This window comes from Micromys minutus, assembly GCF_963924665.1.
Source record: "Micromys minutus genome assembly, chromosome: 4".
Taxonomy (NCBI): Eukaryota; Metazoa; Chordata; class Mammalia; order Rodentia; family Muridae; genus Micromys; species Micromys minutus.
In genome coordinates, this window is record NC_137973.1 from 72,776,350 (window position 1) to 72,790,360 (window position 14,011).

A 14,011-nucleotide genomic window follows, 5' to 3' on the forward strand; every position below is an offset into this window, starting at 1 on the left:
AAAGCTGTTCGTTCTCCTTTTGATCCTGCTCTGGAATTGGGTTCATATGGGCCCAAATGCTAAGACCATTGCATTGTACCCTGGGCCTCCTGCCCGTGACAGTGAAAATTCGAGTGATGTGAGTTTGAGGTTATAGAGGGCTTTTTGTCCCTAAGAATGTTTGTCTTGTTGCAGGACATTAAGGATTCTTGGACCTCAATTACTAAATGCCAAACCAGGCCCCCAAGCGTTATAAAAATCCAAAGAAGAAAAGCCAGTACTTCTGCCCCATTCCAAATCCCTCGCCGAGCAAAGGAGCATTTCAGTTGCGAAATCAGGCCAGTGTCAGTTTCCACGCTACTCCTGGAAGCTTGCTCCTGATACATCACTGTACGTCTGCCAGGAGCCGCAAAGGCCAAGCACACAGCCCTTTCCACAGGGAGAGTAAAAGAGTATATAGTACTTAAAAGAGGGCATTGCCCATGGTGTCTTAGAGAAACTGGGCTCCTTGGCTCTGCTGTAAATAGGGAGCTGAAATTCAGGCTAGTTTTCTGAGGTCACCCACTAACTAGGCCACACTCACTGTACAAGAAACTATCTCAGAACCCAGCATGTCAGCACGGCTTAGCATTGTGCTTCATAAGGATATTGACCCTGACTGTTGGTCGTTTGTCGATTGATTATAAGCGCTTTGTAAATCCAATTTCTGTTTTCTACAGCTATGGAAGGAAGTACCCATATTCCCCTGACACTTGGGCATAAGGTCATTTGGCCAGTCTCTCCAAGGTTAAGAAATGGTAGAGATTAGATTCTAATAGAAGTCCACCAGGCTGACAAATTCAAGTCCATGAACTCAAGTTCACTGTGTTCTCTGGCTAAGCATCCCTGGTGTTCTTTCATCTGGCTTTGGTTTAAATCTCAGAGAAGTTAAGTGAAATCCCTGAGATAGGAACTAGCTTCCAAAATGACTCTATAAAACTATCATTTTGTATTGTGTTGTGCCGGGCATGTTATCCGTCATCATTGTGGGACCTGCACCAGCAGGGCTACCTCGTTAACTGAAGGAAAAGTGGCCTGTTGTCTTGAGAGAGATGAATCAAAGGGAAAAACATAAAAGCAAGCTCTGGAAAATGCTCCTATGTCCCCTCCTCTATGGGATGGAACAATCATTCCTTTTCTGCTTCCAGCCACCTAAGCAACCTTTTCTATACGTAGTTGCAGAAGTGTTCTTTTTTAAAGGATAGAAGGGCTTAGCTCCAAAAATCCTGTGTTTCCCTGACATAGTAAATTAGGGCACTGAGCACACTTAATATTTATCTGATTTAGATTTTTCCCATGTAGGAAACTACCAGTTTGCCTAGATTGGCCCTAATTCCCTACGAGAAATAACCGGCAGTGAATGAGACACTTAGTTTTGTAATATTTTGTCTTACTGAAAACAGCTTCAAATGAAAGTTCTTCAGTAGCTATTCAAAGCTATCTCCCAGCTGTGCATTAAGAGAAACATCATGGATCTGGTCCTTCTGTAATTCCTTCTCTGTAGAATGCTTTTTGCCATTGTGGCCTTTCCGTGTTCCCAACACATAATTTTTATTGTGTTTGTGATAAGATTAAAAGGTCTTTGTGCACCAGTAGGCCTTGTGATCTGCGTTCACTTATATCTCCAATAATGGTCCACATAGCCTTGCTATGTGTATATTATGATGATGGTGATGTTGGTGATGCTGGTGACAATGATGATAGTGATGCTTTAGGACAGGTTTCATGTACACCAGGCATTTTTGAAGTTGTCATGTAGCTTATGATAGCTTTGAACCTCTGATCATCCTGTTCTACCTCCCAAGTAGAGATCACAATTGTACATCACCATTCTTCATTCTGTGCATAATCAGGGCTGGGGACCAAGGCTTTGCAGAGGCAAGCGCCACACAACTCACCTCATCAGCCTGTATGTTTGACGTTTAATCAATGCTTTCAATATTAACAAACTGATCTTGTCTATTGTGTCATTTAGACACCCATTTCCTGATAAGTGTATGCCACAGTGAGAGTTCTGGGGCAGTAGGAAAGCCTCTGCCACACCGCATTAGAACGCAGAATGTAGTAGAATTCAAAAGCACCAACTGAATGAGTGATTGGAAGAGTGAATGAGTGAAGTCTTAACTGTTTGCCTAGAGTTAAAGTCTTCAAATCATCACAGATGACACAAATTTTGTTATTGAATGGTCTAGATCTAAATAAAGATGGGCCATTAGAAAATGAAATAAATACTATACATATTTCTATTATTCTTTGCTTTGCCTGTCAAGAACAGGAGTCTCACTGAGAAGTTGGAACAGAGCCATCAGAGGAAACCAGGAACTGCTTTATAGAGGGCACATATCAGAGCGTGTCATTTGTCTCTGGATTCAATCTTTCCTGTCATGAGATTTGGAGTACCTGCCTATTCAGGAAGGCTCATATAAGTGCTTACCAACATTTTCCAGATCACTGTCAGATCATCTCCAAGTTTCTATTTCACACCCATATTGTTGTCCTGACACAAGCAAAAAAAAAAGTCTCTCAACATTTGCTTCCAAGAGAAGGGCTTCACCCTTGGCATTCCTCCCACAGCAGTAAACTTGGTTTGCCCTAAGTCCTGGGGTTTCTAAAGCCTCTATTTGTCCCAATTGTCCTTTTATTGAGTTCACAGACTGCAAATGGAAAAAGGCTATTACCAGACAGAGATGTTTAAAAATGAAAGCCAAACTAATACATGGAGTCTGACAACTGGGAAAGGAATATAATATTTATAAAACCGGGTAGGAGGTTGCAATCATTGCTTTAAAATAAAGCATTAAATATTAATTCAGAGCAAACCTATCTGTGCTCTGGCAAGCCTGGCTTTCATTAAAGTAGCATTGTGTGTTTTTCCGGAATTAACTCCCAAATAGGTAAATAGGGGGTGAGAAGAGAGCGGTCTGCTGGCTGCAGAGGAGATACCGACAGCTTTCGAATCACCCTTACCATTAAATTCTTCCAGACCTCTGCTTTGAACTAATTAATTGTGATTCTTCTGGTTCCTCTCTAGTTCTTGCCCTTGAGTGTTTCTAGGAATGTTTAATTCACGTACTCATGTTCGTCTTCATTTGATTAATCCAAACGGTGCTACATTATTTGATTAATTCATATGCTGTAGAATATTAAATCTTAGTGAACACTGGGTACCAGTTATAAGTTGGACTTATATTTCCTTCCATGGCTTCTTCTTCTTCCACTTCAAACCTTTCTATCCTACCTTCTCCCCGTTTTGTGCATATTGTCTTCCATGCCTCAGTGGCACTTTTAGTATGAAGTTACTATCCTCATCGTTTCCGAATCAGAATGCACTCAAAAGAAAAGAAACCTTACCGTGCTTTTTCTGCATTTTCAATGCAATTAGGTTATTAATTATTATCTGGCCAATGAATAACATTTCTCTAAAGCACTATAATTAATCGCCCTATAATCATTAGCCCTTCTGATTTTTAAATGATTTAAAACACACACACACACACACACACACACACCACCCAGGTGTCATTGTGTTGACAGTCTGCATAGTTCTCAGATAGTCTCCACTGGACAAGGCACAACCAACAGACCAAAAGTGGCCTGAGATAAAGAAGTGAACACTGCTCAGCTGGGCAAATGGGTACTTAACCTTTGACCAGTGACAACAGCCTGCTCCAGTTCCATGAGGCCAAAAGCAAGCAGTTATGATTAAAGAAAAAAGAGAAAGAAAACTGTTCTGAGTTTTCTGAGCATGTCCATTAAATCATATGGCGGGGAAGAGGAAAAAAAGATTTTCCTTATGCTAATGACCCTCGATGTCTGAAATAAATTAGATCCATTAGAGTTTATGCTCAATAAAAGAAAGACTTTAAGCACTCCAAACTTAGTGACTCGAGACCAGTTTTTGCTCTGAAATTCAATCTGCCTACTTATTAATTCTTAGTAAGGCCCCAGAGCAAACAGGGAGCACAAAATCATAATCCTATAGTGAACCAGAATTTCAAAAGACTACAGGTTTCTCTTCCTTTTTTTCTTTTAATTAAACCATTTTTTCATGCTTCCTATTTTGTTTTCATTCATTAATTTGATTTTGTTACCATTTCTGTTTCATTGTTTTTATTTTTTTTTTCTTTTAAAGGATTCATTTACCCCATTTCAACCGAGCACAGAACACAGAATGAATATGGATTTTCTTGTAAGTTTGATGTTTGGGTTTTATGTTGGGAAATAACCCATTAACATTATTGTCCCTCATTCATGTTTGCCTTCCCTTGGCTCACAGATGTGTACACAGGAAATAGGAGCCTAATGTATTCTAACATAAAAAAACAAATTAGATTTCTGATGCCGAAGAGAAGAAAGGGTCATTTCAAGTCGTTGCCAGATTTAAAAGCTACCAGTCTACCACTGAAAGCATGCATCCCTATCATTGAGAAAACATATCATGAAATTGGCTGGTGCACATAAAGGGCAGGGTTCAAACACTAAAAAGGAACAGTTGAGAAAATGCAGATCTGTTGAGCTATACATCATGAATGAGCACTGGAAAGCATTAAGGATTAGCTATACTATTCTGTCCAGGGTTATGAATTCCTCTACAGGGTCTCTAATGAAACCCCATGGGAAAGTAGAGGCACCATTTTGACAACGGCGTTCACAGAATGAGGAGTGTTGGGATGCTGAAGAGCTGCTGTCAATTTTGACTAGATTGATAAAAATTTTGAAATACTGGGAAGGGTGATTTCTCTGTAAAAACTTTTTTTTCAGCTTTAGATTTATATAAACTGCCAGTGTAATTAAAGACTGGGACACCAGAGTGTGAGTAATTACTGAGAACCCCTGGCCAATAGAATGATGAGTTTCCACATGCAAACCATATGGCTTCCTGTCTTGGGAGAGAGAAATGGTTTCTCAAATTTTAGATCAAAAAAAAATCTATAGAATTGAAAATCCTCTCCCCTGACACCCAAAAGTGTATATGTATATAAATTGACCATGATATTTTGAGATGTTCTAGACTACCAGGAGCATCGATGTAACTGTTTCTTTTTACAGTGAGGAAGCTGGATCTCTGTTTAATTTGCTCAATATCTCTGATAGATCTAAAAACAAAGACCTAAGAATGTCAAACTGAGGCAACAAAACTTTTATTTTATCTGTTTTACTTTAATAATCAGCTTCTTTCACCATCTCCAGTTCAATACAAATATGTTTCATACCACCGAAGAAAGAAGCATCAATTATAAGAATACTGTTTTTTATTTTCTTAACATTACTATAATAGCCCACTATGGATGGCACCTTGGGCCTGCCTCCTGGGGTAGCCTGACATTTCTGATCATTGACCAAGACCTTTATTTTATCCAATTAATCAGAGACCTATAGTTTATTGTGATGATGAGAAGCTCAAAGATGGGAATAATCTGTGTCAGAAGCTGAAACTCAACTTAGCTTCTGCCCTGGATCTGGGCTTCTGAAACACAGCTTTCTAATCCACTATGCTTGCTCCTCACTTTTGCTATGTTGTATTTGCCCGGTCTCCATCCACTCTCACGTGGACTAAAAGGGAAGAAAGAAGAGTATATAGGAAGTCATTTTATGACTTGAAATGATTAAAAAAAAACTTGGTTCAATTTGCATGCAGATTAAAATCATACCAGATGTGTCTGACAGTATATTTTTTTTTGTTTTTGTGGTTTTTGAACTATCAATAAATTAACCACTTCCAAGCTTTTTTACCTGAAAGGAGTAGTAATAAAGTTTTTATTTCCCATGGCTTGGAATGAGTTGGGCGCCAGTTCCTTTAAATGCCTGGCAATAAATAGTCTGTTAAGCTGCCCAATTATAAGATAGATTAGTGGGTGGATTGATGCAGAGTGAGAAAGAAAAGGAAATCAGAGATAATTTTCCACTGAGAAGCCATAGTCATTTTATATAGCTTTTGAAATAGATTTGAAATTAACCCATAAAAATAGCAATAAATGTCTGGGAAAAAATTACCGTAACACATATATGTGCTGCGGGAAGTTTGGAGAAGCAGTTGGTCGGATGTTTCCCTCTGTCGTTCTAGCTGCTCCTGATTCAGATGATGTTGCTCTCTATGTTGGGATTGTGATCGCTGTAACCGTTTGCCTGGCCATCACTGTGGTGGTGGCCCTGTTCGTGTATCGGAAGAACCACCGTGACTTTGAGTCTGACATCATCGACTCCTCGGCGCTCAATGGTGGCTTTCAGCCTGTGAACATCAAGGCTGCCCGACAAGGTCAGTGGGCTTTCTACACCTCGAGTCATACCTGGGAGTGGGCCGTGTGCCCGCACACCTTCAAACGCAGTGGTATTCGTATCATCCAATTTAGCCAGAATTATAAGATGAATGAAAGGCAGAGACTTTGGCTTTGTTCATTACAGGGCTGAAATTGTTCTACACAGTAAGTCAGCATTGTTGAGATACATGGATCATTTCCGGGTTGCATTTCTGACAAGTACCTCTGTCCCGCTTTTTAACTTCTATTTAAAAGAATAAGTAGATTGATTCATTGCTTTTTTTTTTCAGGTCCCTCTTCCCCTTCTAATAATGTTTTTAATGCAGTGATTTACTGAGGAATCCAAATGTAGCATATGCAAGCAAAGCCACTCAGAGATAGTGACTCAGGAGCTCATGCTGTTCTTCCTACTCCGTTGCAATAGCCAAATAGCTTAAATGTCATGATTAGACCCCAAGGCAAAATATAGGAGTCGTGTTCACTATTGATGGCTTTGGATAAGAAGACTACTGACACTGTGTTCGCCCTGTGTTTCGGAGCCTTTGATCTGTCCACCTGCGTGGTTAGCAGAGCATCTTTGCTTTGCATTAAAGCTTTGAAGTGTTTTCTTACTGACCTAGCTTGATCTGAATGAAAAGTGCAAACAAAATTCCTATCATTTCCTTGCCTCAGATCTCCTGGCAGTGCCCCCGGACCTCACCTCTGCTGCAGCCATGTACAGGGGTCCAGTCTATGCTCTGCATGATGTCTCAGACAAAATCCCAATGACCAACTCTCCGATTCTGGACCCACTGCCCAATCTGAAAATCAAAGTGTACAACAGCTCAGGTGCTGTCACTCCCCAGGACGACCTCACTGAGTTCTCATCCAAGCTGTCACCTCAGATGACCCAATCTTTGCTGGAGAATGAGGCCCTTAACCTGAAGAACCAGAGTCTTGCAAGACAGACTGACCCATCCTGCACAGCATTTGGTACCTTCAACTCCCTTGGGGGTCACCTCATCATTCCTAATTCAGGTAATTCCTGAAAGTTTAAGTGACAAAGATGCAGCCTGAAGTCATACTGGAGTCTCTAAAATCTTGTCTCTGTTTATATTGATTCTGAAATGTTAGATATGATCAACCCCAAATTTCCAGTCAGTAGATCTCAATGATCACTTCATATAAAATCTGCAAAACATTTTAATCTCATCCAACTAACTCTGAATTTAGTTCCTCTAGAAAGAACTTTCTGTGGAGATGGAGTTCAGAACTGGCACCAACCGCCTTAAAGGCAGATAATCAACCCAGGAACCCTCTGTGTGTTCCCTGTGCTTCAAAACAAACAAGTTAGAAAATGCAATCAGTTGGTTTATTCCAATGTTCTCCAGGAAGCATAATTTCAGAAAACTATTTCATAAATGATTACAAATATGACAATAGACACAAAACTGCCCATTTATTAATTATTCACTATATCATTCAACCAGAGTATCTATAAAACATTTATTCTAGTCTATGATATATTAATCTACAATTTCAGCTTCATGCAATGTAATTTTCTTTGTTTTTAAGTTTATTCTATTGTTTAGAAACATCCAAAGAAGAAAAAACACAGTGTTTTTCCTTAAAGAACTTAAGTCAGTGGCTGCCAATGTTGAAAGTTAAAATTTATTTTTAGCAGTACTGATGAACTTGCAACCCTAAGTTATAAGACAGCTAATGTCTAATTTCAGAGTATATATAGCATGACTATTTTGGACAAGACTGGGAGTATTACTCCATAAAATAACAAAAATAACTTCACTGACCTATTACGTTCATGTGATGTAAAATTATGTGTTACATGCACATGCATGCATACATACTCACACATGAACATTCTATAAACAAAATACCACCATGCTTCTGGAACCAGGATTTCCAGGTGGTCTTGACACCAGCTCAAATTGTTGCAATATTGTCTGAGGCCAAGCATTTTCACAGCTTATACCAATAATCTTCTCATTGGCTCACTTGGCAAGGAACGAGAAGCACCTTGAGCAGTTGTTGCTAATTTCCTAGAGTTGTGTATAACACTTTATTCTTATCTCTAACTACTGTGGAATAGCACTGATGCTCACTGGATATTTTAGAGCGGGGGAGGGGAGAACTGTTTCTGATATGGCTGAGGTTAGCATTCCCCTGACTTTGGATTTCATGGGGAACTTTTTATTTTTAATCAAAAACAATGCATCTTTGCAGCTGTTTAAAATTTTAATAGCAGTTTTTGGTTTCCCCTCAATTTACAAGAAAAACAACAGTGGAACCATCTGTCGATTTGTTAAATAAAACAGGAACTTTCAAAATGACATCATTTTCTTAAGTAACTCCATAACCCTGCAAAGGGAACTGTGGCCAGCAAGAGAGGTCAGCTATGGACCTTTACATGTCTTTAGGGAAAGTGTAAAGACTAATGCTACATAGGCACAAAATCTCAGTTCTTTTTGCATGCCGCAAAGACATTCTAGAAGTTTCCTTTGGGTTCATCGGTCTTATACAGTACTTTTCTTTTTTGCTATTTAGGAGTAAGCTTGCTGATTCCTGCTGGGGCCATTCCTCAGGGGAGAGTCTATGAAATGTATGTGACTGTTCACAGGAAAGAAAACATGAGGTAAATATGGGTTTTTTCTGATTTTTTTTCCATAGCAGTGTTTAACTTGGAGGAGAATTGCACAATAGAAACAAGAGCCATATACATTTGACTCCAGACCTATAGAAAAAAAAGACAAATTGTACTTCTCTTTCCCTTTGAAGCTTCAGGTGCTACATATGCTATAAAATTCTGGTGACATTTTCTATGCGTATCTATGAGTAAACACGTGGTCCTTTAGCAGAAAAATATGGCCAAAAACATGATTCATAGATTTTCCAAAGAGATACATGGATTTACAAAAATACTCTGGGTCAAGAATCGCACCATTGTAGAAATAAACACTCAAAAAAAAAAAAAAAAAAAAAAAAGGATAGCCTTAGCCCCCAATACACATGCTCCTCCCACCTCAGCCTGGCACAAGCCCTAAATTGCCCCTCCCTCCTCAGCCTGGCACACAGTCTTTGTGCACAGATTTTTCTCTTTGTAATTCTACAGCAAAAGAGTCATCAACCTTCTTATGCTTAGCTTTTATAATTAGACCTTTCAAGATGAGTCTAGTGTTGACAAAACTACACCGCATCCAAAGGTTCTATTTTGAATGTGACATGTTCATCAATATGAAGCTATTTTAAGTCAATATAATAAGATCAGGTTAGATGTTCTAAATTCAATTTTTAGTTTAACTTATAGCAGAGATAGACTTCCTTGAGGGTCTATATGTATCTGCCTCTCTGACTGTCTGTCTCTCTCTCTCTCTCTCTCTCTCTCTCTCTCTCTCTCTCTCTCTCTCTCTCTCTCTCTCTCTCCCCCCCCCCCCCTCTGTGGCAGTGCACTAGAAAACTGGATGGTTAATACTTTCAAAAGCCACAGTGAGATATTAAAATGTAAGATATTTTCAAAATGGAGATAGATGCTCCTTGTATAAGGACCACCACTGCCCCCAAAGAAATGCATCCTCAGGTCTGGCTCTGAGAAGAGTCAGAGTGACAAATGCAGACAGGGTGACTCATCCACAGTCACTCCCCACTCTCATTCTTCATCCTCCAGAAGCCTGCTCTTTTTGGTCCCCTACTTTGGTAGCTGCAAAGGTCTTTGGTTATGTACCCAGGTGGAGACTGGGGTATTTATAACAGTTTGACCCAGAACATTTTCCCCTCTGGTAGTATTCTTCCATCTACACAAACAACAGCCAGACCAAGTAGCTTTACAAAAAAAAAAAAAAAAGACAAGAAATCTTTGAGCATTATTCATACCTTTAATTCAAACTACAGAAAATCGTTTTATACATATATACATACACATATACATATTCTATGGCATTTCATTCCCTTACAATTAACTCACCCTTTAGCTGCATTCTGTAGGGAATTTCCCCAACAGAAGAATGCTAAACACCACCAATGTCCTATATCCTATAGTTACCAAAACCAGTCGTTTTCAAATGGTTCTTCGTCATTATTTACAGTTCAATCTTACTATTACCACCTTTACTAATACTTCTTTCCCTCTGATTTTTAGATTTTCTTATACTGTGGCTTATTTATCCTTATACATATTCATTATTTAGTTCAAAAATACTCAATGAACAGTCATTATATACATGTCAAATACAAACCATGTGCCTAGTTTATCTTCTCATGTTTAGCTTCATTACAACATAAACCAGAATGAGAATGTTCTCCGTGTGCCCACGTTCTAACTTTGAGCTCTATGTACTCCTCTGCAATACTTCTGGCCAGTTAAGAAATACCTTTTGCTTTGTTAGAATTTTCACCTATTATTCCCCTGCCTTCAAACCTGGAACACTCCTCTCTCACCTCTCTGCAGCCCAACCCAAGCCAGACCTTCGGGAAGGCTTACTGATTGTTCCCTCTTCCAGTAGGACCCTATCAGCAGTGACTACATCTCTCTTTAAGAAGTCTTAGTCTCATATCATTAAGTTCTCCATAAATTTCCTGTGGCTCCCTATAGATTACAAATAGGGTCCTATCTGTTTTCACATTTGGGATTTCTGAACTAATTGATTCTTTTGGCTGGCTGATTAAAGAAATTACAAGTCCAGTACAGGGTACAGAAAGAAAGGGAAAAACTTGACTTTCAGATCTCAATCTATTTTGTCCACGTGAATTGATAAAGAATGATGTTTTAGTCACAATGGAATTTTTAAAAATTCATTGTAGGAACAAGAAAAGGGGGCCATATTTCTCCATAAGCCATAGAAATTGTATTCATGAAACTTTGTATTTTTTTCCAGAACTCTAGCAAGTAGGACAGGAAGAAATCCTTGCAAATTCAGCCTTGCAATTCTTCACCTTCTTTGGTCAGACATGATTTGTCCCATCTCTGGCTCATTTAGGTCAAGCATCTGTCAGTCTGTGCTTTGTGTAGAGCACATTCAGTAATGATAAGGCCCCATTTGTCACATTCACTAGGCCACATGTAATTAAGTTCACGCCTCCCTTCAGACAACTCACATCAGCAGATGACCAGCTGGGTGCCATCCAGCTGGAAACACACCCAGTTCTGGATGCCATGAAAGTAATCAGAGAGAAAGAAAAAGGAAAACCAAAAAACAAGGAAACAGCATTGCCTGTTCTGTTGCAAATCCCTTCAAGTGAAAGTGGCATGCATCTGGTCTCCTTGCCCTGGCTTCACAGAGCATTTTATCTGTATTACATAAAGATGGGTAAGGTCTTCCTTGAGCAATGGGAAATACAGCTAGAATGTAAGACAATGAGAAGGTGGAGGCGGAGTCTATGGGATGGTGTATCCAGGAGGGATATCACCTTGGAAAACAGAAGATCTCTGGAATCAAGGAAGCTTGGGTTCTATGTCACCCTTCTCAGTCACTGAATAAGATGTGTTGCTGAGACTTGATTACCCAGGAATAATTTCCCTCACTTTAAAGTAGGATTTACCATGATGTATAGATCTTTACTAACATACAGACGTAAGAGCCTGCAGAATGAACATCTGTGATAATTTGGATTTGTACTCTTGCTGATGTACACTTTCACTGTGCTTTTATAGGGAAAACACATTGCTGTTTTAATAGAAAGTTGGTGCCTCGAGGTCTTCTCATGTATCTGTGAGGTCATCTTGTGTTTTGGCTTTCATTAATAGTCTCTGATGTGCATATACTGTTGGGGGTGTACGCACTCGTGTGGAAGTGAAAAGTGGACTTCAGGTGTCATCATCAGTGTCTCTACTTGTAATTTTTCTGAGACAGAATCTCCCTTTTTTTATTGGATACTCTCTGTATTTACATTCCAAATGTTATTGCCCCCACCCCTGCTCCCATCTCCCTTCCCCCTCTACAAAAATGCACCCTCTCCTCCTCAGTGCCTTGGCATTCCTCTACATTGGGAAAACATGTCCTCACTGGACCAAAGGCCTCTTCTTACATTGATGCCAGACACTCCTACTTTCTGCTACATATGTAACTGGATCCATGGGCCTCTCCATGTGTGCTCAGTGGTTGGTGTTTTAGTCCATGAGAGTTGTGGAGGGTTTGGTTGGTTGATAATGTTGTTCTTCTCGTGAGGTTACAAAACCTTTCAGCTCCTTCAGTCCTTTCTCTAGCATCTTCATTTGGGGTCTGCAAGTTCAGTACAATGGTTAGCTACAAGCATAGCTTTGTCTGTATGACTCTGGCAGAGCCCCTGAAGAAGCATCCATATCTGATTCCTGACAGTAAGAATTCTTGGCATCAGCAATAGTGCTTGGGTTTTGTGGCGGCATATGGGTTGGATCCCAAGGTAAGGCAATCTCTGGTTAATCTTTTCTTCAATCCCTACTCCTCTATTTGTCCCTGTATTTTCTTCCCTGAGTGTTTTGATCTACAGTCTAAAAAGTACTGAAGCATCCACTTTCTGGCCTTCCTTCTTTTGAGCTTCATAAGGTCTGTGAATTGTTTCTTAGGTATTCAGAGCTTTTGGGAGCTAGTATCTGCTTATCAGTAAGTGCATACAGTGTGTGTTCTTTTGTGACTGGGTAACCTCACTCAGGATGATAGTTTCTAGTTCCATCCATTTGCTTAGGAATTTCATAAACTCAATGTTTCTAATAGCTAAGTAATACTGAGTAGTACTCAACTGTGTAAATGTACCACAATTTCTGTATCCATTCCTCTGTTGAAGGACATCTGGGTCTTTCAGCTTCTGGCTATTATAAACAAGGCTGCTATGAACATAGTGGAGCATGTGTCCTTGTTATATGTTGGAGCATCTTTGGGGTATATGCTTAGGAGTGGAATTGCTGGGTCTTCAGATAGTACTATGTGCAATTTTCTGAGAAATCACCAGACTTATTTCCAGATTGGTTTTACCAGCTTACAATCTCACCAATAATGGAGGAGTGTTCCTCTTTCTCCACATCTTCAACAGCATCTGCTACCTTCTGAGTTTTGATCTTAGACATTCTGACTGGTATGAGGTGGAATCTCAATAGAGACAGAATTTCTTACTGACAAGGGAACTAGTCAATCTGTCCAAACTGACTTGATGACAAATCCTTGGGATCATTCTGTCTCTACTGTCTCTTTGCTACGAACATGGGCATGTGACCCAGTAGTTATATGTGTGTGCAGGATATCAAACTAAGGCTCCTAGGCAAGTGTTGCAATCACCTTACACCCTGACTTCCCACCCCACTTCTTGCACATGTTGTTTTGAGATCTTAATATACACAACCTCCATATACACAACCTTCTTGATGCAAATCAAATTCAACAGAGTGACTATGTATCCTTTATTTAAAGTCAAAGGCATTGGAACCTTAAAGAAGTCGATGATCTTATCAATATTCTATTTTCTTCCACTCAAAATGTATAATCATCTCCTTTGACTAGGGAACCCTGGAAGGAGGGAAAGGAAAATTATGAGAGAGTGGGAGATGGTACCCCATGCTGTGTCAGCACCCCAATACAATGTAGGCTACAAAAAGTAATTGTTCTTTCTCCAAAAAAAAGTTTGCATTTACTTATATTAAATATTTTTATCACCCCTAGTACAGAGCAACATTCACAGATCATTATGCTTCCATAGAAAAATATATATATATATTATATATATGTCATATATCTATATTATATATCTATCATCTATCTATCATCTATCTGTTA

General features: G+C 39.4%; 1 protein-coding gene across 2 annotated transcripts in view; it reads left to right on the forward strand.

Annotated features, from left to right (window-relative positions):
- Positions 1–14,011, forward strand: part of UNC5C (unc-5 netrin receptor C) — a gene marked incomplete at both ends in the record, with an annotated part of 354,396 nt that overhangs the window by 307,675 nt on the left and 32,710 nt on the right. Inside the window, 4 exons of one of the 2 annotated variants that reach the window (XM_080915102.1) lie at positions 4,151–4,207; positions 6,083–6,274; positions 6,948–7,292; positions 8,820–8,907. In XM_080915102.1, coding sequence (XP_080771228.1) covers positions 4,151–4,207; positions 6,083–6,274; positions 6,948–7,292; positions 8,820–8,907 — 682 coding nt within the window. The remainder of the gene's footprint in view (positions 1–4,150; positions 4,208–6,082; positions 6,275–6,947; positions 7,293–8,819; positions 8,908–14,011) is intronic. The other variant, XM_080915103.1, reaches the window with a different exon arrangement.